Source organism: Ixodes scapularis, unplaced genomic scaffold (assembly GCF_016920785.2).
Source record: "Ixodes scapularis isolate PalLabHiFi unplaced genomic scaffold, ASM1692078v2 PGA_scaffold10__122_contigs__length_95168666, whole genome shotgun sequence".
Classification (NCBI taxonomy): domain Eukaryota; kingdom Metazoa; phylum Arthropoda; class Arachnida; order Ixodida; family Ixodidae; genus Ixodes; species Ixodes scapularis.
Genome location: NW_024609836.1, coordinates 83,907,221 through 83,934,797, shown reverse-complemented (window position 1 = coordinate 83,934,797; position 27,577 = coordinate 83,907,221). Strand labels below are relative to the sequence as shown.

The 27,577-nt window shown below is 47.0% G+C and overlaps 1 protein-coding gene across 1 annotated transcript; it reads right to left on the bottom strand.

The window, feature by feature from the left end:
- Positions 1-864: 864 nt before the first annotated feature.
- On the bottom strand, positions 865-27,577 carry LOC8023666 (BTB/POZ domain-containing protein KCTD3). The gene is made up of 19 exons (XM_029974235.4): positions 27,294-27,577; positions 27,118-27,171; positions 26,160-26,205; positions 24,740-24,813; positions 24,601-24,659; positions 23,925-24,005; positions 23,156-23,287; positions 21,960-22,238; positions 19,924-20,017; positions 17,497-17,696; positions 16,870-16,985; positions 16,217-16,307; positions 15,831-15,947; positions 12,240-12,410; positions 8,644-8,799; positions 6,993-7,089; positions 6,249-6,381; positions 5,171-5,219; positions 865-3,311 (listed from the first exon to the last, which is right to left on the bottom strand). The coding sequence occupies exons 1-19, from the start codon at positions 27,344-27,346 to the stop codon at positions 3,073-3,075; spliced, it is 2,241 nt and encodes a 746-aa protein (XP_029830095.2). The 5' UTR covers positions 27,347-27,577; the 3' UTR covers positions 865-3,072.

Sequence of the window (27,577 nt, the reverse complement as noted above, 5' to 3'; positions counted from 1 at the left end):
TCTACCATTTCTAGCGCTCTCCCCTTCTCCCCTCGCCCTCTAGTGCCCTCCTCTCCCACTCCGCCCTCCTAGTGCTCGCCCTTCCTCTCTTCGCCTGGTGTTATCTTCGCATGCACAGCGCACAACTAATGACACGGAGTATATGTTCCAAATCTTACCCAAATGGATCCGAGTTACTTAGGCGGGTCGTGTCACGTGACAACACAGATAGAAAAGTGTAAGACATGGGTAGGTTTTAGAACCCCAAGGTACAAAACCCTTACCCTGAAGTAGGATCGAGTAAATTTTGGAACATGGCCCATGACACAGTAAGAGGTGGGGGGGGGGGGGGGGGGGGGGGGGGGCTGCACTTTTTTCAGGCCTCGGTTTTTTTAGAAACCATCGCACATATCGTAGTGTAAGAACGTCAGAGATGCATGGTCGCAAAGCTCCAACTACGACACCGATACCAAGAGTGCTGTAAAAAGCAAAAATCTTGTTTTATGCACAGCCCCTGTCTTCACAAGAGCCTGCGTTTGAGATTATTATTTTCTATTTTTATCGCTGGGGGCTAGGAATCCGGGCACCGGTTTATAACTTTTGAATAATTTAACGGTACTGAAACTTCTGCATGCGGTTCAGACCACAAGTGCTACATTTGGGGTGGAGACAGAGCAATCAGCAATGCATAGTTCTTTTTTTGCAGTGAAGAACAACACTACATTGTTTGGGTACACACGCTATACACCGGGTCATAAAGCACGTAGTAAACACCCACCCTGCTTGCGAACCAAATGTCATAGTAAGATAATCAAACACAGCTCCCTTCTTCAGTACCTTACAGAAAGCAAATCTGTCATTTGCCATGAAGAAAAATACAAGCCATACCAGCAACAAAATACTGTTTAGTTGTGATAACATACAGGCATACAAGTTCACATGCATTCCCATAGAACAAATGATGTACCTCATCATGAGCCCCATACATACTGGGTAATCTCAACAAAGCCAGTATCAGAGAGCAGTCACCTAGAATATACATGCTTCGCTTGACTGAGTCATCTATCATATACATACACTGTCTTGGTTACAAAGTCGGGCTCCTCTTTGGTGAGTCATTTGTCACACTAGTGACTGACCAACACCCATAATGCAGATTCCGTCATTGTGTCAATCACAATTCAATCGTAGACGACTTTAGTCTGGCATAAATTCCAGCAAAACATTACTTGTAAAGATGAGTGCAATGGATTCTCCATCAGTTGGGAAGCGTATGGAACACCACCCGAGCAACGTTCCAGTGTGCGCAACTGCTGAACTCAATAATTCCAAAACACAAAGCTGAGGCAGAAGACATGCCTAGGCTACGGAAATGTAGTTGTAAGTAATATCCGTAGAATTCAACGGCATCCTTCGTTCCAAACAATGACCACCAGTCACCTTTGACAGAGTTGGTGCGGCAGTGTAAGTGCTGTGACAAATATACGGGTGTCAGCTCGCGAGAAAAGTGACCTATACACCTTTTGCGCCGCTGAAAAAAACTATGCACACGCCGCTGAAAGCGCACGTTCCAACCAATCGTGGCTCGAGCAGTTGGGTCGGATGCCAAAGTTGCAGATGGTTACAAAAACCCATTGCTATCCAATTCAAAAGTTAGAACCAATTTTATAAAAATTTCAATAAGAAAATGAAGTTCGCTTTCAGCATCAGACACTTTGCGTTTGTACTGCTTTGCTTCCCTTGCCTCAATATCGGGCTTCTTCGTAATGAAGTTTGCTTCTTCGTAATTAGGTTCTACTCATCTCCAGTCTTTCTGGGTTCAGCTGATTTCCATTTTCTCATTCAAATTTTCTAAAAAGTGCCGAAAGTTTGCGCTTTATCCCAACCGCTGGGGCAACCATTTAAGCACAGTGGCAATGCATAGTTCATTCAAACGTCATAAAAAAAAAAAAATTTTCTTGGGTGACGGCCTAAACATCTAACAAATCCGAAAATGATAATAGAAATAGACACAGTGGTTAAATATGAGTTGATACTAAATCAGCAAACAAACAAAAATCTAATTAGTACAAAGTAAAAATGCTAATGTGTGTACTCAAAACAGAGCAACTTTCTATTGTGCAGCAATGATGACCTTGAGTATACTTATGACTGTCCTACTGAGCAGTAGTCAGGAAATTGCAGTCATTTCTGCTTCATTGATATAAACCTTACTGGGCTAATTCTGCACTACTCAATCCAGCCGTCTAATATTAACGTCAGAAATTCCTCGTACCATCGGCAGATGTCAAGGTACACCACTGGGGGAAGTTCCCATCATTGTCATGCCCTACTCGACACGTAAATAGAGATCTTATCAGTCAAATGTTTAATTATAAAGTAGTAGAGGGCTAACGAATTATCGAGAGAATTGCAGCCAATTCAGAAGCTTTTAAACAAGCGACCGGATTAGGCAATGATGTCGACAGCAATGTCCGGCGTCCAAATGGACTTAAGAGTGCTGGAAGTCGTTATGCGGCACGCAGCTTGAAGCCGCACCTCAACCGCTGGCACCTGCAAGTCTTCCGCAATCTACACTCCACATCAGATCACTGAGTGCAGACAATAAACGCTATAGGGGTACGGCCACGCAGCTGGAAGGTGTTTTTGGCCAAAAAGTCTGCATCGCGTTGAGGCATCCGAAGGGCCCTCGAAAAGTTCAGAGCTCTTCGAGTCTGCCGGGGCCAACCGAAAGTTCAGGGATATACACGCGCATTGCATAGGGCCTTCATCTGCACGTAACCTAATGAGACCGCCTTCGGTTTATGGCCTTCTCCTACCTAGCCTCTCTCAAGGTAATGTTACGTGGGACGAAAAACAAGAGTGTCATAGTTCCCAAATTGCAAGCTGGCTCCCTTCGGTCGACAACATTCAAGAGACGATGTTCTGCAGATGACGTTCCGCAGAGGACGTTCAGCAGACGACGTCCAGAATGACCTTGGTCACTTTCGAGCAACCTGGGTCACTCCGGATGTCAATAGCGGAACGCCGCCTGTCGAACGTCATCCATGGAATGTCGGCTTCGATAGACGACGTTTTGCAGACGACGCGCGGTCAGCAGCGCGTGACCCTCCGGTCTTCGGGGACAGGACCATCCCTCTCGGGTGGCTCGTGCGGGGCCTGTCCCAGCAGGAGCAGGTTGGCGGCCCTGAGGCGTGCCAAAGTTGCCGCCCCACCGAGCAGCGAAGGGGCCGGACTCATGCAGGGCGTGGAGCAGCGGGAGTTGCTCAGGTCGCACTGCTCCAGGAGCCGGAGCAGCTCGCCGGGACTCGGGCCACCCCCCGCCACAAAGGCTGCGCAGCCAACGGAAGAGAGAACGCCCGCTGTGTAACCCACGCAAACGTCGCCACGGTGCCTGCGATGCGTCTCCGACTGGTGCGTTTATCCCGTCCTAAAAAGAGGCCACTCGATTTCTACCCGATTTCGTAGAAGTGCCATGCTGTCGCCAACCATGATCCTGGAGGTGTCGTGGCAGCGGTGGTGGATGCAACAGACGCCTGTTCTGTTGCAACTTGCTCTCTAGCTTAACAGTTCACGGAAGTTTCGGCAGCCAAGAGGCGGGACGCTGCGACCACAGCCACAATCGCGTTCCCTCATGCTTTTTTTTTTCTTTTTTTTCCAGAACTTCTACTTCTAACCGCCAGGATCGCAACACCCGACACCATGACACTCTGATTTCTGTGACTTCATCTGTGTTTACTTCGGGAGGACTTTTGATGCAAGGGCTGATCAGCGCGCTAAATACACCAGTCAGATACACGTTCCAGGCACCATACTGTCACTATACACTGCACGACACTGTTAGTGCGAATGCGACCATTGCGCCTTTTCACATTCTACTTTGAAAGGGATTTAGTGGGCACCAATTTTTACTGCTTAGCTTACTGCCCTAAATAAGACCTTTCCTCCTCATTAAATTCTGTTTCATACTTCCTAGTCAACAATGCTGTCAAAGCTACTGGTGAAAGCGCATGTCTTCCGCTATGCGCCAACTGGTAATAAACAAGCACTGGAAAACGCGAAAACTGTGGGCAATATACACAGATACGGAAGGTGTACTCTGTTTAAGGGGGGGACATCGGCCCAAGTTCCATATTTCTTTGAAAAAAATTCATTTTTCTATTTTGAGGTTTTCGGTTTTAGAAACTAATTATACACCCTTACACTAAATTTGATAACCATATGTCAAATAGTTACACTGATATAAAATATTTTAACACATTGTGAGGCAGTAACAAAGTAAAGGAGTTCAGTGTTCGAATGCATTTTTCTCAGTTCCACTTTCTGATAAAATTTCATACGAAAGAATCTTTTGTTCAAAGGTGAAAGTATTCTGATAGCACAATCAAGATGTTTCTGAACTGAAGTTCACTGAAGTATCGGGCAATCTAATATACTGTAAACGACTTAATTTTCGCAAAGATCCCATTTTTGCAAATCGCCTACATTTCGCGTAAAATAGGTTCTGCAACCAATTCCGGTAAAATGTAAACAGACCGGAATCTATATTGAGATCCCACCGCGTCCCAAAAATGAGAACCCGCAAATTATTCCAAAACTTCAGCTTGGAGCTAAATCGCAAAATATTGAGCCTGCGAAAAATAAGTCGTTAACAGTATACTGTTTTAAGCTTTAAGTCCTCATTCAGAAAAATCTATGTTTTCAAAAATTGGCATAGGACAGATATGGATCTCATATTTTGAGGTAATAACTCTTCCTGAAATATTTGCATTTGAGTTGTAAAAACTAGATAACTCGAAGTCCCAGATCCCTCACTTTATATTCAAGCAGTCAAAATGGTGCTTAATAACTTCATTTGCATGTCATACATTTCTTAATGAAGAGACACATCTTCCTATGCAGGTATGTAAAGTTGTCCCAGAGAGCTGAAAGTTTGCACAGCACACCTATATGACGTTAAATCTCCTCAGCAAATTTCATTCTGATCACTAGAGCAGTTCAGAAGTTCAATCTCTAGCAAGTGTCCCCCTTTAACTGCTAGTTTGAGCAAAGCCAAACCTACAAGTGCGGGCGTGGCACTGTGATTGCCATGCCTACTGCAGCATACCCTGCTGAGGTAAGACAGCAATGCGCCCTCTTTATGCTGAGGACATAGAGTAGTCACCAACAAAAGGTCATCACCCTCACTTACCCGGTTCTCCCTTGGAGGCCAAGTCCAATGCAGTCGTCAAATCCCACATCTAAAAAACGAAAAGACAAAACATATTCACCATCACGGTGACCGTGCTAACAACTCAACTCTGCTAGAACCAAACAATCTATGCCCTGTTTACCTCTATTGTATGACACTCCGAAAGTAGAGGCCTCAAATTTATTATTCTCCAGGTCCAGTCACTGCACCAAAGTTGGCAGTCAAACCGACCCAAGAAAGTCTGTATCTCATTCTATTTCCGGGAGGAAACTACTCGGCTGAGCTTGACGGGTTCGGGGATGTTTCTTTACGAAACTGGTCACCGCAATAAAATAAAAATCCAAATCCCTCCGTTCCCAAACATGGAACTGAGATAGTTTCAGTTCTCTATTACTTTCACTTTGGCACAGCATCATTAAAAAAAAGAAATACAGACTCAATCTGACAATGACATCTCTTACAGATGCACTCTTCAATATGAATATAACAAAACCCTACCTTAATATAGCGTACGAGCGCCCTCCCACAAGAGATCATTCACCTCCAATTTCCATCGGACATTGTGCAATGTCCGACAGGAATCGCGTCAACAGCATGATCGGCAGTAATAGTAAGTGTGACAAGCGACTTTGTAGCAGGTTCCCGCGTGTTTATTGGACCATGGAACCCCAGTTAGCTGTGTCCGCCATCTGCTCGTGCGATATGGGTTTTGTTGACATGCAGGCACGTAACGGGTTTCGTGTGCTTAGTGTACCATAAAAGGCTAATCTACCGCAACTCCGATCTGCGATGTCTGTTCCCGTGACGAGCGAATTGGTAGCGGATTCCTGCATAATTATCGCACCTTGAGACACGAATCTGCCGTGTCTGCAATATGTGGTATCAGCTCCTGTGTCACGTGGCTGGTACCCGTCATTTTTTTATAAACTTTTGTTGCGTCATTCCCAAGGATCCCCCACCCGATATTTTTCGCCACTTATCCCTTCAAAATGTGAGGGAGTTTGTGCGGGACTTTACGGCAAGTGCCTTTATGGGATCAAATTTTCCTTTTGCGCGCTTGGAGACTCAAGACCCGTACCTGGATGGCGCCACTGCTGTGCCCGGTGAAGATGTAGCGCCTGGGGCGAGAGCCCATCCGGTTGGAACCCTCGCACTCGTGGATGCAGAACGACGTCATGGTGGTGCCGTCCACAGACTTGATGATGCAGATCCTGCCATCACCGACAACGCGCAAACAAGAGTGGGGGTCACCACCAAGCAGAGTCGTGCAATTTACTGCATACGCACAATTATAATCACAAACTTCTTGTTCGAAGACAATGCACTCAAAATTACAAGCGCGTTACAATCAAACACAAAAACCAAAGCCAAAAGATTGGAGCTATCCTCCTTACACTAAGGTTATCCCAGGCTGCTTTTAAATTTTGCGGTAGTGTAAACTACTGCCTGATATAATGGGCTGCCACTACCTTTCAAGCAGTGCACTTTGGTTGTCGCACTCTACGAATGAACATGTAGTCAAGGGAGTCACAGTTCCAAATAAACAAAGGTTGAGTAAGGCTGCTCAAAAGAGTGCCCTAAGGGTGCAAAGTCGAGGTGCCACTGCATAGCACTGTGTACCAAAAAGCGTGATACAAAGAATATGTCTTAGGTTGGAGGCATGCAGACATCAGTGAATGTTCTTTTGTCCATGAAATACTGTCTTTCATAAGTAAATATTTTTCACAAAGCATGGTAACGTGACTGAGGCCGAAATCCGCATGCGGCATGCATAAAAAAGCTTGGCACTCAAGGAGTTAAAAAACGAAAAAAATCCACCAGCCTTTTGCCAGACGATGCGTAGCGGACATACAGTTGGTCCGTTTCGGGAACGACCTTCTGAATAAAGACTTGCTCGTCGTCTTGTTCGCCGTACGGACCTGCAAGCAAAAGCTTTCTAAATACCCTAAATACGAATTCTAAATATGAATAAGCAGGATGTCAACAATGATTACGCCAACAAAATGCCACATCTATTTCACCGAAATTCTTCCGTACAATGCGGAGAAAAAATGTCTAGAAGTGCCGAAAACGACAGCAATGGCCTGCTGCTGCTTCGATCCCGGGCAAGCTCGATTACTGGCTTATTATTGACAGAAACTACCAGTTAACAAAATATTGCGTTTCGGTACTACATTAAACCCACACAAGTAAATAAAAATATTTACTCAAATTTTTTTTTTTTTTTTTTTGCATTTTTGTTGAATTTTTCGGGCTTTTCGAGGCGAGTTACGATTCACCCTACATTTCCAAAATTTCCCAGTTTGTAGACACTCCAATTACTTTATGTTTGCTGCGCACAAAACACAATCGCAGCATGAAAATGCTTCGTCCCTCATCGAGAACAAGCGGCACATTTGTCCGGCTGTAGAAACTGGAAAAAGGGTGGGCATACCCAGATAAAGCTTCATGAACTTTGCAATTTATAGTCGCCCTGATGTTCGATTTGAACCTGGTCAGATTAATACCACTTAGAAGACAAGGTTCGCGCATCGTGCCATCATTGGTCGAACCCCCAACCCGTCCCGAGCAACAAATAAGCCGAAGCTCCTTGAGACTACGCGGCAAGGCAACAGACACACGCACCTCAGCGTCGCCGCCCGCTACGACAAACCTTTTTCCACTAATGCACGCCGTCCGGGGAGTTGTCTGCAAACCACAAACAAAAAGCAGCTAAGCGTGCCTCCGCCCATTCAAACGTGCCGGCATCGTGCCGTTACATCGCTTTTCGTCACATTTTATGCCCTATACTACCAGTACTGAAGAAAAAAAATCGTAACAAAAAAAGACGGAATGCTCTCAGTTAGTCGTGTTCTCCGAAAATGGCGCATGCATAGAGGAGGCTTACTGGAAAAAGGCCCACTGCGCTCGTCAAAAAATGCTGCAAGATCCAGTTGCAGTGACACGGACGCGAGCTAGACGACACTGCATGACTCTGCTAGCAACGCCGCTAGAGGTGGAGAGGCATGGGACTCGTCTTCTAGGACACATTGGTAGGCTGTCCGGAACGCCTCTCCGACCGGAGTGTTTACCACGTTCAAAAAAGTGGTCCCTCGATTTCCGCCTGCCAACGTCGCGAAAGTGTCACACCGTCGGCATCCGCTGTTCAGGAGGTGTCTCGGCAGCGGTAGTGGATGTGGCAGACGCCTGCTCTGTTGCGGGTCTCTCTCCAGCTTGATGGTCCACGGAAGCTACGGCAGCCGGGAGTTGGGACGCCGCAACTACGGCAACGCTCGCATTTCCTCGGCCTGTCCGATGGCACGACAGTCCACATTCTAAGAACGCCATTCGTTGCCCTTTTTAAAGACCACTTTCTTCAACGTACAGGGGGGAGGGGGAACAAGAAGCCGAACGCACCGTTGGGAGACGCATTCCGAGCACTGTAGTATTAGTCAAATGCTCGCGTGGTCAGCAATGCTGGTCGGCGGACGTACCGCAATCGTTGGCGGCCGGGTAGCCGGGGCAGGGCTCGAGGTCTTCGAGGGAGACCACCTTGAAGGAGGCCAGGGGCGTCGACCCCGGCTGGGTAGAGATCATGCCCCGGAAGCGGGTGACGCTCCACGTCCGCACGTGGTTGTACTCGCTGCACACTGCACGCACAAATGGAGGCGGGCCGCCACATCAATGCCACCCGTAACCATCCCTCCGATTCTTGAGAAGCTGCCGCCTTAGAATCGGGGGCTTGAGCAAGAATGCAAAAAGCAGTAAATACACCGATACCGGACGTCTGCGCGAGGATTTTCAGACGTCACAGAATTGTAGAGCAAAAGACTAGGACAGGAAGGAACAATGGGACAGGACAGAGCACTAAGTCACAACTGATTATTTCCTGTTTGTATCATAAAAGAGGTGAATAAAGTGAACTAAGTGAACGGTAGATGCAATGAATCATTGAAAAGAAAAAGAAAGAAAAATAAAATGCATTTAGCTTTAAATGTGCGTTAATCAACCACTCAAAATATATACCACCATTTTACTATAGAAACAAAATGAAAGTAGGGAAAATCTAAGAAATGAAAAGAAAAGAAAAGAGAGGAAAGAGAAGAAATGAAATTGTTTTTTTCTGTCCTAGTCTTTTGCACAATAATTTTGTAATGTATAACCAACAAGCCCATCAGGCAATTTTATTTCAAACATCTCTAAAAATTGGCTGTTTAAGGGAAAAAAAATAAAAGAAACTTGTCTGGGGATTGTCGGGGATTGCAAAGATGTACCAATTAGCAAAATAATCACCTAAAATTCACTAATTAACATTTTTTTATTAGTGAAACAAACACATGGCTCCAATGAGAAACTTTCCAAGTGTCACCGAAAACCTTTATATCGGTCAATTATAGGTTGACTCGAAGGACGTTAGAAGCGTTGGGGTGTGCTAAAGTTACCACCCCAGGGTTCTCCCCACAGTGGGCCGCAGTGGTTTTGCCGCCCGCCTCTACTATGTCCAACCCACTTCTCTATTTTGCCTCCACTGGACAAAATGGCGTTCATTTTGAAAATGCACAACGCCCCAGATTACTGTGTTTGGCAGACTTGTGTGCCACTACGGAACAGAACTGCATAATCCCTGCAAAACAAAATCACTGCTGTGTGGCAAAGAAGGTACCGATAACACGAAAAATTGCAGCAATTGCCCCCTCCTCCTTCAGATGTTCAGATCTCAAGAATTTCTGGGGAGAACCCTCCACACATGCAGCAGGCACAAGGCCAGGGATGCAAAAGCGCGAACGATGAGAACATCATCCGCCTTTTCTCATTGCTGGCCTTGTACGTGCCGCATGAGTGGTAAATTCAGCGCTTCCCCGCACTTCCCACCTGCTTCGAGGCGTACTGAAATTGACTGATTTAAAGGTTTCCAATGACAATTAAAAAGTTCTTAATTAGAACCATGTGTTTATTCTCACAAATTAAAAAAAAGGGTTCATCAGTCAATCTTAGGTAATTAATTTGCTAAATAGCATGTTCTTGGTATTACTTGACGTCCACTGTGGCTGTAGTTTGTTCCCCAAAACAGGTTCTTGTTTTTCTCAACCATCCTAGCTTTAGAAATCTTTTTTAAAAGTCTTCACAAAAACTTCCAGACTGTAGAGTGAAAAAAAAAAAAAAAAAAGTCACAATTCCTATAACGATAATAATCCCTGGAGAAGGAGAACAAGGAGGACAAAGGACAAACACAAATCTCCAAGCACAGCTAGGTGACGGGTGTGCGACCGAAAAAATTCACCTGGTCCTGGTATCGAACCAGGGACCTCTACATTTCCAATGGAGCGCTCTACTAACTGGGCTAACCAGGAGTTAGACATCAGTAGAGCAAACAGGTTTGAACAGCCGCCACCGGTCTAACACCAACAAGAATGAATGTCCTGCATTTCAAGGTTATGACGATAATGCAAAGGTGCAAGCGAGCTGAGCAAGAATGACTATAATAATCCCTGGAGAAGAGGAACAAGGGGACAAAGGGCAAACACAAATCTTTGTACACAGCTAGGTGACTGGTGCACGACTGAAAACATCCGCCTGCTCCTGGTATGGTCCAACTCCTAGTTAGCTCAGTTGGTCGAGCACTACACTGGAAATGGTGAGGTCCCTGGTTCGATACCAGGACCAGGCAGATTTTTTTCATTAGTGCACCAGTCAACCTAGCTGTGTTTGGAGATTTGTGTTTGTCCTTTGTCCCCCTTGTTCCTCTTCTCCAGGGATTATTATCGTCATTCTTGTCCCGCTCGTTTGCCCCCTCATACATTCTCACAATTCCTTTCATAATTATCAACAACTTAAGAAACAACGAGCATGGCTGATTGTGACAATGCTTCTTGCTTTGTGATTCGTTTGTCGGCATTCTTATCGGCAGATTCTAGCATCTCATTGGCTGCGGGGCGATAACGAGATACGTGGATCTCGCTGCATTCTGCGTCTCTTAGGCGGTCAGTGACTAGAGTGTTCGTCGTTGCCTCCTCCGTGTTGCAGTAGTTCATTTATAGAATAATTGCAATTTATTTTCACGAAACAATTAAAAAAATAAAAAGCTTGGGGTAATATTGGTTTCTTGGGTTACGAGAGGTCTCTTTAAGGTGTAACCACAGCCAGGCTCCTCCGACTGTCCGTGGCAAAAGGATAAAAACTGAAGGACCCCTGCTCGAGATCATGGTCCAAAACCTAAAATTCGACAGCCTTCCGAAAGATCGGATTGATTATGCCGGCTTGATTCAGCACAAACGTGTATCTTCCGAGAATGGTGAAAAATGTTGAACCCCGACGATCCAAAGCACCTCACACAATAACGTTGCCGCACACCGCAAGAGATGCACAGAATGTGGTTTCGTAGCTGCTGTTGGTGAGGAGATCAATGTATAGGCGGCAGCTTTTTTATCCTGGTGTTTACGCAGCACGAACCCCGTGCACTGGATTATTTCCCGACCTTCCTCAACCGAACATGGGGCACGGACCGAACGCAACAGCTAAGTCAACGTTTCACTGGAGCTCGATCGATGTTTCGTCAACTGAACCCGAGCCCCGTCCAACTTCTGCGTCAGAAACAAACGACTAATTTACGTTTGTTGCTCGTACAGCCGAATTGAGGTTAGTCCACACACTAGTGACTGCTTGCATCCATATGTCTTAAAACCTTTTCAACCTTTTACGACAAGAGAACAGACCGACGCCACCCGTCGGGTAGCTGTCGAACACGTGGCATTCCTTTATATTTCCTATTTCTTTCACGCATCATTCTTTCGTGGATCGAAAATCTTTTGACAATATTATAGATGACTACTTCTCATAGATAGTATGTATGTTTCATTTGGCAAAATACCGCAAAACCTTCGCTCTAGAGAAATGAAGTTCCAGGGCCACCTCATAGATGGTGCCAGCGTGCCAGTGAGTTCTCTAGTCTTAAGGGATCGCAACACCTCTATCGTAAGCAGACACAAGTCTGTGAACGGGCCTTTAACCACTAGGGGGGCGCAACTGTTCAATCTCTGACCCGACCGAGAGAAGTTGCCAAGAACATTGAGAGGGAGAAGTGGCAGCGCACCGGAGATGAGGTACTTCTCGGAGAGGACCACCTTGGTGACGGGGCTGCGGTGCACTGTGAACGTCTGGAAGAGCTGGGGTCCGTGGCCCACCGTCTCCGGGTGCTGCACTATCACCCGCACCGAGCCGGAGCTGGTCCCGTACGCAATCTCGATCCAGTTGCCGCACAAGCCTGCACAAAACAATTAAGCTTCATTTCATGCTTCCGGTTGTACATTTTCAAAGCAGTCTGGGCCCACTTTCAACGAACGAGCTCGAGACGAGGAAGTACCTATAACAAAAAAAAACTATTTTGAATAACTAAAAAGGTTTGCGGAAAGAAAGATTTTTATGGTCGAGGCAAATGTGTAGAAACCACAGGGGTGATTATCTCTAAATGCGATAGCATTTATCGTAGCACACTGCCAAATTTAGTGGGGTAGCTTAATTGGTGCATAGGTCCCGATGTCAATTTTTTCGTTAAATTTAGCAGGGAAACTCCTCGCTAAACCGTTGCCGTCCTTGAGATCACCCTAGAGGTTGCCCCTGGGGTCGCCCTAGACGTCGTTCCTAACAATGTCCTCTAGGACATCGTAAAAGATGACATCTAGAACAAACTTTAAGACGACCTCAAGGACGATGTCCTAGAGGACGACGTCTAGGACAACCTTTAGAACGATCTCTAGGACGACGTCGAGGAAGACGTCAAGGTCGTCCGGTACTTCCAAGAGGCTGCAAATGTGACAGAGTGTGCACTGTCCCCCCACATACACACGGTGCAACGGGGTGCAAGCACAGTCAGCTGAAAAGCTTGAGTAGTAGCTTATTAATGCCATCGCATTAAAAATGAAGGGCTCAAATTCGAGCCAAAATCTAAAACACCACGGTTGTCTCATATAATAGTGCGGGCCTGCTTTAAACAGCTGTCCCCATAAAAAGCATGCTACCCCGCGGTCAACCAGTTCGGCTTCGCTGCATCGCAAGTCATGGGGTCGGCCTTGTAGCGTGTGACCCTCGCAGTGTCGAGGACGTGTGCGGAACATCGCAATCCTCCTTACTTTCATAGGGAAGATTTGGAAACTAAGTTTGCGCCGTGTTCGAGCTGTTTGGCCGCTGCCAGCATTGCTTCAAATGAGCAGCAATACTGGTTGCATGTGACAGATTTTTTGGGGGACAAGCCAGACAGATGCAGAAACCAAAGTTTGCATTTGTTCAAATTTGCCACCACCAGCACCACTGCAAACGACATAGATCTGACGTGAAACATAATTCCATTGTCCATTGTTTTGAAAGTGGGAGCTACTCTCAGACCCAGAGGCTGCAAGATCCACGTGCAGACGACTAGGTGGCTGCAAGAAGAAACGGGACGCGAGTTGCCCGCGAGCTCGGTGAATCGTTAAAGCAGCGTGGCTGAAAAATGCCTCACCCTTCGGAACACTGACGGTGCGAGTTACATTTTATTACAACCGCAACAATATTACCGGGGCTTAACGGGCAAAGCACTCACGACCTGCACCGCTGAAACGAAGCCAGCAGAGGCACTGAGCGAGAGCGAGGAGCAGAGCCGAGCCCTTACGAAGCTGTCCTTCCAAGTGGCTGCTGCGGATGTTGATGTAATCTGCGCGTACATCGTCAACGCTTCTGTCGCACGCTTACTTTTTTCACGGTTGGATGCAATCGAAGTGGACATTGTGAAGACACTTTAGACGTGCGGATTTTGATGTACATCTAAAGCTACTGTGGCTCTCAAATAAAGTCAGCGTTAAAATGTTTCCTGTCCTTTTCAGGGTGCTTACGAAGACGCTGTCTGGATCTACATCATCAAGAGGCTGCGGATCCTGCATGTCCGTGGTTACTTGCGCTACTGGATTCTCGCGGCACAAAACATTTACATAAAAAGAATAACTCCTCCAGGAACGTTAATGAACACGCAAGCGTTGGACACTGCAATAAACAAAAATGCAGAATTATTCTAGCTACTTGGCAAAAGAAATATAAAAAATGGGGCATGATAATTACGCACAAAGATTAACGCATGACGTGCAAAAAAACTACTTGTTTTGCGAAGTTCAGACACAATGGAACACAGATATATTGTGAATGTATTTTTAATTCTCGTCGACTTCGTTATAACTGGGTCCGACCGTACGACATCTTGACGACGAGGTGTCTGCTCGACTGCCCCACTAATCGGTCGCTAAGCAGGGCTGGTGTTACAGTAATCCCCCCTTAACTCTAACTCGGCTGTATATCGAAATATCAACCAACTCAAAAGCTTTCCTTGTCATGGAATGAACTCCCATAGGCGCAATACATTTACTCATCGCTTATCTCGAGAAGTTTTCAGGACTGACCTCAAATATCTTAAGATCTTGACAAAAATACTATTAAAGAAAAAAAAAAAAAAACAGGCAGGGTAAAGCAAACAGTGAACTGTGGCATAAACGTTGGTTGACAAAGAAACACAATCCAAAAACCAACACACAAAAAGAAAAGAAAAAGATTTGTGCATCATCGCGTGCGTGCATGCGCAAAAACAAAAAAGTGCTAAGTAATGAGCGCGGCCATGCACCGAGCAGCATGCACTTCAAGAACATTTGTTGTCTTGCGTTTTCTTCTCCTTGGTTTCGGCAGTTGGTGCCGCTGTTTCTCTCTTGCTCGCGCTCAATGGTATCTTCCACTTTTCGTCTTTTTCTTATTTTTTGTGGGTTCTTTCGTTGTATTTTTTGTTTTCTTTGCCTTCTTGTTTTTTGGTTTTGTTGTCTCATGTTATGAATGCTTCTTGTTGATAATTTTGGTGAGGTTGTTTTGTTCTTACGGCGTGGCGCGGCGTGCAAATGTCGAGTTAGTTAGCGCGATTGTTGGAAGGATTCTAGTAGCACAATGCAAAATCAGTGCAATGAAAATTCGGTACCTCGCTATCTCGAAACCCCTCGAATTTTTTTCTGCTTTTTATGACTTTGAGCTAACTAGGGTTTACTGTACTTTGGAGAAACCTGCCAATTACTGGCTAACAAGCTTTTCTTTGAGAAAGCTCGTTAACAAGTTATTACTAGTACCAAAGTCCTTAGATAACCAGGCCGAGAATATTTTCGTCACATCATGGTAAAACTTTTCCTAGAAGCAAAATTAAGCACCAGAGGCACACTGTTGACGTTAGGAGTCAACCAATCAGACCACCCAGAGAACCCGACGGATGGATGGAGGATCGGAGAAGCCATCATGAAAAAAGTCGCTAAATACACCTACTCTCTCGTAAAGCACCACGCGACTCATTGAAAAGGTAGATAAATGCAATCAATACTTGAGACCCCGAAATCATATTATTTCGGGAGAACAGAAATGCACATGAAGGGTGCAACATCTGATTTAAAAGGAATTATCAAAATATTTACAGATTTTTTTTATTTCTTAAATCTCTTACTTTCTACTCTTTCTACTCCTCCCTGAATCAGCGCTGCTTGTGGTGACAAAATTTACTAGGGCGGAAACCGCCCTAGTAGAAACCGCCAGAGTTTCGAGATCAACAAGTAGTTTACATATCTAATGACCGCGCTAGAACAAGTGGAAGAGCGGATCCGCCGACGGGAACAAACAACAGCCGTCCACTCACTGGTCTTGGGGGTCAGGTAGACGCTGATGGCTGTGATGGGGTCCAGCGAGGGGTCCTTGTACAGCTCTGTCACCAGCAGGTCATTGTCCTTCATGCGCAGTGGGAACTTCTGCATATCTGTGGGGGAAGCCACACTCCTCTGTAGCACCACCTACGCCACCGATTCAAACGATGCCAGTGAAAGCACCCAAAAAAAGCCCTTGAGTTCGGCTGCTTCCACGCCGTCGCCGGAAAAGAAGCGTGGAAGCAGAAAAATCTCGAGAGGGTCGTAAAAGACAAGCACATCTTTCATGGCTTTGCTGGGACAAATCTGGACAACCCGTGAGGCCCAGGATGAGGGAATGCTCCGAGAGGGTGTGACAACAACACGGGAGGTGGGGCCCTACCAATATAGTAGATGGAGCCGTTGTTGCAGCCCAGGAGCAGGATGCACGAACCGGCCGTGTCGAAGCTGGTGATGGGGACCACGTCCTGGATCTGCGAAGGAAGGGTGCTCGCTCGGTGGCTCCCAAGACTCGCAATGGCCGTTTGTCGTAGCCGGCGTTTCGATGACAAAAAGAATGCGTTAGTCGGAAATGTTGAAAGGTGCACGAACTCGGCTTCTTGGTGTTCGATGTTGCCATTTGAAAGCACACCCAGTTGTGTAACCCCATATGTTGTCTTGTTTGCACATGAAGGGTGTAGCACATGCACAAGGAGCAAAGCTAGTTGGACGTTGCAAATATGTCTGCGGCAAGAGACCCGTCTGCCCTCGAGATACGGCGACGCCAGTTCGACGCTCGAGGAGAAACTTGACCAGTGCGGCACGACTGCGAACCTGGTGCCTTCTGTATACCTACATTACTGCGCAGTAGTGATTAGGTACACAAGTTGCAGCTTGTACAGTGCTTGTCCATATTCCACATGGAATGACCCTGGTTCATACTACTACTAGGGGAGTACCTTGCCGGTTCTTTTATGTAAAGAAAGTCTGGTTGTTCGGCTGGCACACAAAACTGCACTCCCGGGGAACATGTGAAGTGGCATCGAGAACACCCACCTGCCAGTGCTGAGTCATGGCGTGCCAGACGCCCACTTTGCCGAGGTGGCTGAGGGCCACCAGTTGACTACCAATGAAGAAGAGGCTGTCCACAGGAACACTCAGCTGGAACATGCCTGCGTGCCCCAAAAAGATAGACACCGACGGTGTCGGACTCAAGTTGGACGCTGGACGCCAGGGCGGGGACCTGGGTGCATAGGGTGCCTGGAACACGTCTCCGACTGATGCGTTTACTGCGTCCTCATAAGTGGTCTCTCAATTTCTGCTCGACGATCTTGTAAAAGTTTCACGCTGTCACCTGCCGCGATACTGGCGGTGGTACGGCAGCAGGAGTGGACACGGCAGACGCCTGCTCTGGTGCAGGTCGTTTCACAGCGAGACAGTCAACAGAAACCAAAGCAGACGAGAGACGGGGCGCCACTATGACGATGACAGTCGCGTTCGCCCAAGCTTTTTGCCGGAACTTCCGTGATGAATTCCCAAGATTGAGACGTCAGACATGCCGGTACCCGCGACGCAACTTGCCGCCACTTCAAGACCACTTTCGACGCACGTTTGGGATTGGGCGGCGCACGCGCCATTGAAGACATGTTCCAGGCACCGCGGTTGGGTGCCGGGGAGTCTCACCTATCTCCGAGCGTGCCCCTTCCTCCGAGATGCCCCAGAGGCGCACCTGGGTGCCGTACGCCACGGCCAGCATCTTGGTGCCGCTCTCCGGCTGGGCGCCGGCCGTGGTCACCACCTTTGCGTTGAGCGCTATCCGCTCGATCACGGGCTCGAGGTATGGGCTGCGGAAGGCCAGCTGCCAGCCCGTAGAGTCCTTCAGCCTGCGCAGACGTGCACGCATGTGTTGCAAGGGGCACCTAGTCATTCCAGATTACGCTTCATTTCACCTCAACGCTGGTTTGTACGTTTGCATTTGAGCACGCTCGAGCGTGTTGCATTCATTTCTAACTGCTTAAAATGAGAAAACATTCTAGCACGCTGCTGACACCTATCCGGTAGCCCCGGAACTGGACTGAAGATTCGCCAGTATTTGCCTGATCGAATCTACGCACTACGAGAAGTGGTCGCTAAGAACATTGTGAGAATTATTTAAAGGATAAAAGAATTATGCGTCAAAAATGATAAAAATATATGTGCGAACCAAAAGGCTTCTAGGGCTGCCTAGTATATGACGACAGTGTGAGAGCGTGTTCTTAGAGAGCCTGTATTACAGAGAGTTCCCAACTGCCCGATCGGGGTCACGTGGCTTATGGGCTGCATTTGCAACACAGGCTGCGAGGAGGAGGCAAAAGCGTCGGTCATCTGCAAGCACCTCCACCTTTTTGTCTGCTTTTCTCTTCGCCGCACGACGACGTGGCTCATACGCGCACTTGCAACCCCTTCGGTGCGGGTTGCAAGTGCGCGTATTTCTCCGCCATTAAATTGCAAATGCTCCCCACTATTTCTGATGAACCCACTCTTCAATCTAGGCTCTCTCTACGTGTTCTCTCGCCGTAAGAAGCTATGAGAAAATGCAATGTTTTCGAGCGCAATTGAAGGAAAATTCTGCGGGCTGGCAAAGACCGGGGAGCACAGAATGTGCCCGGCACAAGCCACAGTCCGTGCAATTTCATTCCCCTTATTAGCTATTTACTTTCATCTATTCTTATTTTATTTCATGGTTTTATTTTTATTTTATTTAATTAATTTATTTTGTTTTATTTATTCACTTCTATTATTTATTATTTTGTTTTATTATCCTCATTTAACACGTGCCACTCTCGCCGGCACGTCTGCATTCGAATAAAATTGTTTACCCTTCCAGAGCAGTTGCGCTAGTGGCTCAGTGGCTGTAGAATCCGACTGCCGCCGCAGCGACCCAAGTTCGAGCCCCGACAGGGTGTCTTTCTTACGTTGATTTTACATGGGCCTTTGTAAGCTCTACATGTAACCTTAATGTTGTGTAATGCTCCAGGCGTGTTGGTCGTTCCCGACATTCGTCCACGACGCTCGCTCCAGACGCTCGTTTACAGCCCTCGTTCACAACTATCTTGTTCGTAGAAAACGACCCGTAATATACATCCTGCGTCAAAATGTGTGAACCAGCTTTCACGACGGGCTGCGGCAGATGCTGCATGCCCTACCAGTTAACCCAGCACTGTGGACATATAACGTTACTGTGTGGCCCCTCCCAAAGGCCACTAAACACTCGCGCAGCTTCAAATTGGCTTTGATGGCTGTAGCGTTTGTTTCTGTCCATCGTGAAGCGATATGGAGTATAGAAGCAGAAAAAACAGGAAACCTGCTACCCTCCAATCACTTCACGTCTTGTAGGAAACACAAAGTGCGTTCCTTGAAAACAAGCGGCCGCAGTTGGCTCTTCGAGGCTGGTATTTCCGATACTTGGGGTAAGTCAGCTCGCGCTGTGGAATCCTGGGTTCGACCCCTGCTTGTTTCGATCTGGATGGGCATTGCATTAGCATGCAGCCATGCAATTCCTATTGAGTGATGCACGTTAAAGACCCCAGGATAGCGGTCAAACTGCACTGGTTAAGTTCTTCATCAGCAGCATAAAGAAGGGTCACCACGTAAAAGCAGAAAGATCTCCCGTACTGTAATGTCCGTTTTTCTTCTTTTTTTTTTTTCTGGCTGCTCCTCAGACTTGGCGTCATTACAGATTTCCCCCAACCGACTCAAAGATCATTCACAGACCACACTCAAATAGGCGGTTAATAACAAATGGGAGGCAAGAAAGAAAGTGGTCCGTTTTAATTTCGCCAGACTAATGCTGTTCTAGGCACGAGCTAGCCTGTGCGAGACCTTTCCTGAACTGCTCCTCCAGCTAGTCAGGTTGTCCAGTGTTGTCAAGGTCAGCTCTCGGGTCAACAAACACCGATGGATAGTGTTCACCTCCTGGCACATGCTTCGTTTCACCCATCACTAGTGGTTTTCATACGGTGGAACAGTTCCGTCCTTGTGGACAGTTTAAGAACTAGCAACAGTACAACACAGTGAACGGTGCTCGCTTCTTGGCCGAAGAGTGTCTGCAGCAATGGGAGGCCGGCTTACCGGTAGCAGGTGACGAAGTGGACGTAGGACACTGCAATCCAGTTGTGGTGCCCCTTGACTATGCACACCCGCAGCGTGTCGGGCCAGGCGGTGTCTGGAAGCAGACGGTTCAGACGGTTCGGTGGAACCTTTTCAGCTTGATACAAAACGTCAGTGCAGACATAAGATGGACTAACTCTCTTCCTTCCCCACCACACACCTTATGCACCACCAGCACACACATTACGCATAGCTTTCCTAATTGCAAACGCCTTACGAGACCTATGCCGTAAAACGCGTTCACAATAGATTGAGGTGGCTGGCAAGGAGATGCGTGTCGAAGAACGCACCCATTCTCGGTTAACTTACGTCGAGTAAGTGAACGTGTTGCCTAACTCCAAATTAAAAATTTTCTAATTTCGCCTTAAAAAGTATTTAGCTTCTTTTTTTTTTACATTTTAGGTTTTTACTGTTGCGACCGTTTATAATGAAGTCGGTTATAATGAAATAGCAGCTATAGCAAAGTGATCATGATTTCCCATTCCCGATTGCACTTTGTCACTGTGGTTGTGTCTGTTTTTAGTGAAGGAAATTGAGCGGCTCCCGCAGATATAGTGAAGATAAATTTACTGATAAGTTAAAAAATAATAAAATGCTGAAAGTTTACCGAGTCGCACCGCATTTTGCTGCCGCGGCGAAGCAGCCACCCAGAACGAGCCACAGATGTGCGGCGGAGGCCAACGGCGGCAGCCTCTGCGAATTTTGTCTGCTTAACGCTCCTCTTCTGGGTAGTGGCTTTTCCGCATCGCACGCAGGGAAGTCGTCGTGACGTGTCGATAGGGCCGTTCGGAGCATTAGCAACAACGTACCTATGACGTAATGACTAGTTTAATGGCGGTCACCAGCGTGGCGAGGAAACCGGGTGGAGAGGCAAACACATTTGCAGACGGTGAACGCTTTTGACTCGTCGCAGGCTGCAGCTCGTTTCGCAAACGCAGCCCACAAACCACGTGACCTTGATTGAGCAGTTGCCCCCTTTCTTACATCTAGGCTCTTTATACCGACGAAACACAAACTTGAGTGCGAACTCGGTGCCGTGTGCACTTTAATTGCTTTGTGTTCTGTGTCGGCGTCACTCTCTGAACGAAAGACTAACTTCGCACAAGCACCGATTCGGCGACTCATCGCAACTCAACGATGGCAAGTGTACTAACACCACCGGCACCTCAACAGGGAAGACGAAGGCAATTTTCTTGAAACAAAAGCGTGCCGCCATACTCGACGAAGTGCGCATCAACATAAAGAATGCCGTCCAACGCTGGTGTCCTCCACGGCGGACGTCGCAGCTGTCGATGGGACTTTGGACGCGATCCATGCGTAGCTCGCAGAATTTTCTTTCGCTCCAACCTAGCAGAAATCGAGTGTAGGGAAGCCTCGACTGCTTTTTGCACAAACAATAAACATGTGCCTGTGACGGCACATTTTTTTGTCATTTTTTTTGTGTGTATGTGTTACTTTTATGTTGTTTGGATATAATGAAGAAGTGGATATAATGAAGAAGCGGATATATCGAAGTGATTTCAGCCTCCCGCCGACTTCGTTATAACCAGTCTCGACAGTAATTGGTGCCTGGAATACCCCTCCGATTGGTGTGCTAACTGCCGATGCACTGAAAGAGGTCCAAAAGTGGCAACAAATGATGTCACAGGAGGCGGCATATCAGACTATCGGATGCCTCAACCCTGGCGGTTGGTTTTCGAAGTTCTGGCAAAAGAGACGAGAAAACGCAAGTTTTGTCGTCGTCGCAGCGCCATCCACAACTTGTGGCTGCTAAAGCTTCCGCCGTTCTTGAGCTGCACAGTGACCTGCAGCAGAAGAGGCACCTGTCACATACAGCTTCACCGCCACGTCACCGCCAAGGTCACGGCTGAAGTGTGATATCATTGGGTTGAAATCGAGGGCCCACAAATAAGGATGTAGTAAACACAACGGTCGGAGACGCATTCCAGGCACCATCATTTCTAGGGGTGGGAGAGCCCCGAATCTGCGAGACTCACGGTGCGGTCCCGCGGAAGAGAGCCAGCTGCCGTCGTCCCTGAAGCGGCGGTTGAGGTCCGTCGAGGAATTGCGCGAGTGGTGCCGGAGGTCGAGGGAGGAGGCCCTGGAGTGGCCCCGGGCGGAGTTGGGGCCCCGTAGGTCCGAGGAGCTTCGCGACAGCTGCGGAACGGCGGAGCTCGGGGCCGGCGGCGGGGGGCGCACCTCCAGCGACGGGGCGCGCGAGTGTGACCGCGACGCTGGCTCGGGGAGCACCCGCAGCACCGACCCGGGACGTGCATCTGCAATGAATCGAATGAATGGACGGGAGTGTACGGCTAGACAGTTTTAATCGAGTGGCAGGTTGTGCCACCTGGCAACGTGCATCTGCAGTGAAACGTTGGATGGATGTGTACGGCTCAGCCCACTTAATTGAGTATCCGCTCACACAGTTCTTTTTGTCCATGCCATCTTCACTTTTTTACTCTTGATTAGATTCGAGTACCGGAGTTTGTTGTCCCAAGGCTTTGTTGCAGTAAGCATGTGCCATCACGCTCATAAAGAGTGTCAGCGATGAGTTTTCAGTCGACAAAAAAAGCTCTTATAACTATTTTGCACAGGGCATGAGCTCAAAAGTAAAAACAATGGTATACAAAGAGAAAGGTGGATATCCTGAACGAGAAGGGCTGCTGGTTCAAAATGGTGATACTAAAAACAATCATACATAAAGCGACGTTCCTAAATAAATCTTTGAACCGAGCTCAGTGAAGCCTCCAGCTGTAGGCTCATTATTAGGGGTGTGCAAATAGTGGTTCGAATCTAATAGCGCCGCGTCATTCATAGCTTCAATAGTCTTAGGAAAACCGGCTGGCGTGGCTTTCTCTTGTACTGCGGAGGTTATAATGGCACAGTACTATTCGATTCGAACCACAATTTGCACACCCGTACTCGTTGTGTGTCCAGGCACTGCACAATGTTACTAAACAGTGTACACTCCATCTTGAAAGGTGCGTAGAGTGCTAGCAAAGGCTATATGCACTCATGCATATAACTAGCACAACCTTATTGGATGCACAAGTGTCTTTGTTTACAAGAACACTACGCGCTCGCCTAGCACTGCAAACAAATTGTGACATCGGGCCAGCAGATGGGGCGAATCCAAGGTAAGCTGGCATAAAGGAAGAAAGGTATGCCACCTGTGAGAACTTTGCTCACTCACCGGCAGCTCCAGAGAGGGCGTTGCTGCAGAGTCCCTCCACGAGGAAAGGGGGCCTGGCCTGGGGGTCAGGACGCCTCTCCATCGTCGGCCCCAGAGACGACCCTAAGGGTGTGACCTCGGGCGGAGGCACCGCTGGCAACGTTGCACACTCTCAGTTTCTTTCCTTGTAACTGTGGCCGCTCGACACGAAAGGCTTAGCCACGATACCCTAATCCCAAATTTCATCTGCCCTCCCTGCCCCCGAGTGAAGTGTTTGACCAGTTAAAGCTTTAGTTTAGTAGGCACAAGTTATCCATTGATGCATAATTATGTGCCAAAGACTCCCTAGTATGAGCACTATACATCACAAGACCTATAGGCCTCCGCGATGTTTTGCTATATAAATGTCGAGACCGAGAAGGGTAGAGATACCGCTGAAAATCACAGCGACAACTGTGCGCCATGCCGATTCGTTTTTGTGGCAAATCCATCGCCATATAGCAACAAGCCACTTGACCCATTGCACCTGACAATGCAACATAACCAAACACTATACAGTGCAGATAATCCCTAAAACACTCTAGACGTGGATTTTTTCTTTTTTTTTTCTCAACATTTTTAGGCAGCAGTTACAAGGTTCATGACTATCGAAGCACACACATATAGATATCCCTACATAGTCAGCAGAGTGAGCAAATTGGCACAGGCCATCTTGGAAATCCCAAAGTGACAGTGGTGGAAAGAAAGCAGAAAGAAACAGCCTGGAGGCTTGCAGGCAAAGCGAGCTCACCTGCCATGGGCAAATAGCCATGGAAGAGAACGTTGCCACATGAGGACTGGTGTAGGTCTTCACAGAGGATCAGCCTCTTCACTGCAACCGAGAAAACAGGCAAATAGCTCTCACAGAGACGATTCAACAAATGCCAATCAATGTACAAAGTGCAAAGTGCTAAACAAATAATGCTCTCGTCCTGCAAGACGAGGGAGTGCAAAACGTAACCAGAGCTATGAAAGTGCAGATACCTCGTCTACAAGTACGGCAACGCTTCACATCTCCGTTTATCCATCTTTTTGACGGAGAAATGTCTAACTGAGAAAATACCATCCTTATTATTAGAGGCACTTTGTGCAATCATCTTAAGCGGTTTCCGAAATTGTCTTTTTATGGCACAGACACAGTCTACGCGCCCTAAGCAGCATACGAAACTGAAAAATACAATTGTGCATAATCTAAAAGAAATGGACATAATGCAATATTTTGTTGCATTACGTCGTGCAAAGCCTTGCACGATTGTAATACTTGGTTTTCTAGGATGTTGAGGGTGCACAGACTGAGTGTGGGCTATAAAAAGACGATCTCAAGAACCACTTTGTTACTGCCCCTTTAAGCTTGCGTCTTTCTTTAGCGAGATGTCACAGTTCTGTGTGCGCTCCAATGGAAGCACAGCCATAGAAAGCAGCCTCACCCAGTGGTGTGATCCCGTAGAATTCAGCTTCATGGCGAAGAACACTCACATCTAGTTCCCTAAAAAAAAAAAAGAAGACATTTAATCCACCGGGAGAGTAGAGATGTGAAAAAAAAAACACGGGGGTGGCAACACCTACCGTAGGTCAATGTCCTTGGTCCTCATGAAGTTGAGAATGTAGGAGAATAACTTTGGATCTCTGTCTATGAAGATCTAGAGAGCAAAATGCAAGGTGTTACGGTCAGCTAGCAAGATTGTATAGTAGCTGAAGCTGTCACACATGCATTTATTATAATGTCCTAAATGATGAAGCCAAAAGCTGCTCTCGCAAGCATCTGACTCAGAGGACTCGCACAACTGCTCCGGTCAGAGTTAGAAAAAGTCGGGTGAAAGAACACATCCTAAAATTGCTTCGCATACTTCTATTGTACATAACTGAGCAGATATGCCCCCAATTTTAGTCTACCATCTTATTTCACTGTATTGCAGGAATGTAACAAAAACAACAAATACCAAAAAGATGCCGAGTACAAAACTGCATTATAGCCTAAAAGAACTTGTGGCTGGGCTAGGTAGTGAACGTCATCAAGAAAACACAGAGTACTCAAAGGTACACAGGTGCTTTTTCCATAGTTCCCAATTTGCCTCAAAACGCACCATACAAACATCACTAAAACAATAACCCAAAAATTAAACAAAAAAAATGTTTGTTTGTTTTTTCAAAAGAAGTGATGGTAGGGGAAGGACTATAGACCTTGTACCCAACTAATTAAAAGCAGTATCGTGGTGTCAAATGCATGCTATGGAAGCTCGCTCCGGCATCCGTACAGCAGCACAAAACAAATGTTTGGAATAGTCCATTTTTAAACTGGCCGCTGGACCTGCAAGACTGCCATCCCCTGACGTCACTGCACTGATAAGTGCGGGTTTATTTGAACGTTGCTTTTGGCATCATTTTCATTTGCCGATTTCACAATAACCATTTTGAATTTTGCAATACTAAATAGCACACCGGAACAGGTGAAGGCCGGCGACTTTGAAAACATAGTTAGTTGAGGTAGCTCAAAAACTTTCCGGAGTGTCCCTTTAAGCTAGGGACTAATATGGAGGACTTGAATAAAGTTTCTCCTATAAACAGTGCAAAACCTAGATTTTGCTGGCACGAAGCTCTCAAAAAATAGTCAAAGAAACTTACATACTTAGAAGAATGCGGAATTTCAGAGAAGTGAATAGAGCTCTAATAATGCCGAATTCGCAATAAGGATAAGCTATAACTGATCATCATGGCAATTTTTCACATTAAACTTTTTTGCCTACTTTGTCGTTCACCACTGTTTTTTATACGGGCAAGCAGCATCCTTACTATCTGAAGTTCTTTGTGGGATACATACCATCCTCTACTTGACTTTCACAAAGAATGGAGCAGTAGAATGTAACCAAACTATAGTAACTAGCTAATGGCAGCACAATGTTACACTGGAGTAGTAGAACATGAGGCCTGTGGTTGAATCAGAAGCCAGGCTCAAGTGCAACCATTTGCAGTAACCAATCATACTCACTGCCCCGGTCTCGTCTCTCAGGCTCGAGATGCGTCCACTGAGCATACTGCAAGACAAGAGCAGATTATGAGGGAATGTCCCCTCCTCTCACCCCACCCCTACGTGACTGTAATTGTGGGCCCTTTCACACTTCCCGCTAGAAAATAACCATATCCCGCAGCCATGCCCAGCACGGGAGGCTAAAGATACAGTGGTCAGGTCTTTTCAGTCATACAATGACCGCGGGTTTGCAGGCGATGAGGTAAGAGTACAGATTTAGAGCTTACAAATAGGTTCACCATTCCTTATATGGGCAGATCAGTGATGTACACCATCTACATTTGTGGAGATGGTTATCTGCAAGATTCCTGTGCATCCGAGGTCATGAAAATATATGGGAGACCAAAGTTTAGTTATACCATGGTTGCACATAGACTTCGGTTCGTTTAAGTACAAGATAGGTTAGGTGCAAGACACATCCACAGCAGAAATAGCTACCAGGGGCAGAAAAGCTTCCTCCTCAGCTCACAATTGTATTCCTTTTTCTTTTCTCTCTCTCTTTCTTTTGTAGGTTTTTCACAACAGACCATTTCGTACAATTTTCTATTTTACACTCTCTCTTTTTAGCGACAGGTCTCCGAAGTTGCAGAAGCATTCATTAAACGTCTTTAGCCATATATCCATTAGAGGTAGGGAAACGCACAAGAAACTGGGCTAGCCCTTCACAAGCATCTCTGACACCTCAATCAAAAGCACGCACTATGCCGAAATCGTGTGCACTAGAACGTTCGAGAGGCGCTGCAAACGATCCATTGCTTCTAGTCATACGCACGCAAAAGGAATGATCGTGGTCACCGGACATCATCGGCAAAGGAACGAACTCCTTTCTCGCCATCGTTCGCTGACATGCTTCATGACGCTAGATCAACGCGATGGTATACAGCGCTGTAACGCGTTGTGGCACGGACGCGATACGCACCTCGTGAAGAAAGAGTCGGGCACCCATGTCAGGGTCTGTCTAGATGTGGCGAACCTGCAATGTCAAAGCAAGCGTCAAGGAACTAGGCACCACGAGCGTAACGGACTCGCTATTATGGGCTCGTCGTCTTGCGTCGACTCACCCCAACTCATCACGCGTTTAGATCACTGTCTTACCTGGTACCTCCAACGTTCAGATAGATGATGTCGCCAGACAGCTGATGGTTCATCTTGCAGCTGATGGAAGAGTCGGAGCAGTGCAGAGCGAACTCGAGCTAGCTTTCAGCCGAGCTTCTCAGCCGCGGCTTCATGGTAGGGGCAGTGGGTGGCCTCGAGTGCCCGACACTCTGGCTCCGGGGACCGGCGGCGGACGTTTGGCATACGCCGTAAACTGTCCCAAACGTAACTTTGAAGCGGTCAAAAAGTCAACGTCGATGAAATGTCTCGCCCGTCCCGCTGGT

Bases quoted from the DNA above. Each gene is read 5' to 3' on its own strand.
- LOC8023666 (XM_029974235.4), bottom strand. From the start codon at position 27,346: ATGAACCATCAGCTGTCTGGCGACATCATCTATCTGAACGTTGGAGGT. The intron at 27,172-27,293 runs GTAAGACAGTGA...TTGACATTGCAG, and splicing joins CTGAACGTTGGAGGTACCAG to GTTCGCCACATCTAGACAGA. The intron at 15,948-16,216 runs GTAGGGCCCCAC...CTTCCCCCACAG, and splicing joins CGGCTCCATCTACTATATTG to ATATGCAGAAGTTCCCACTG.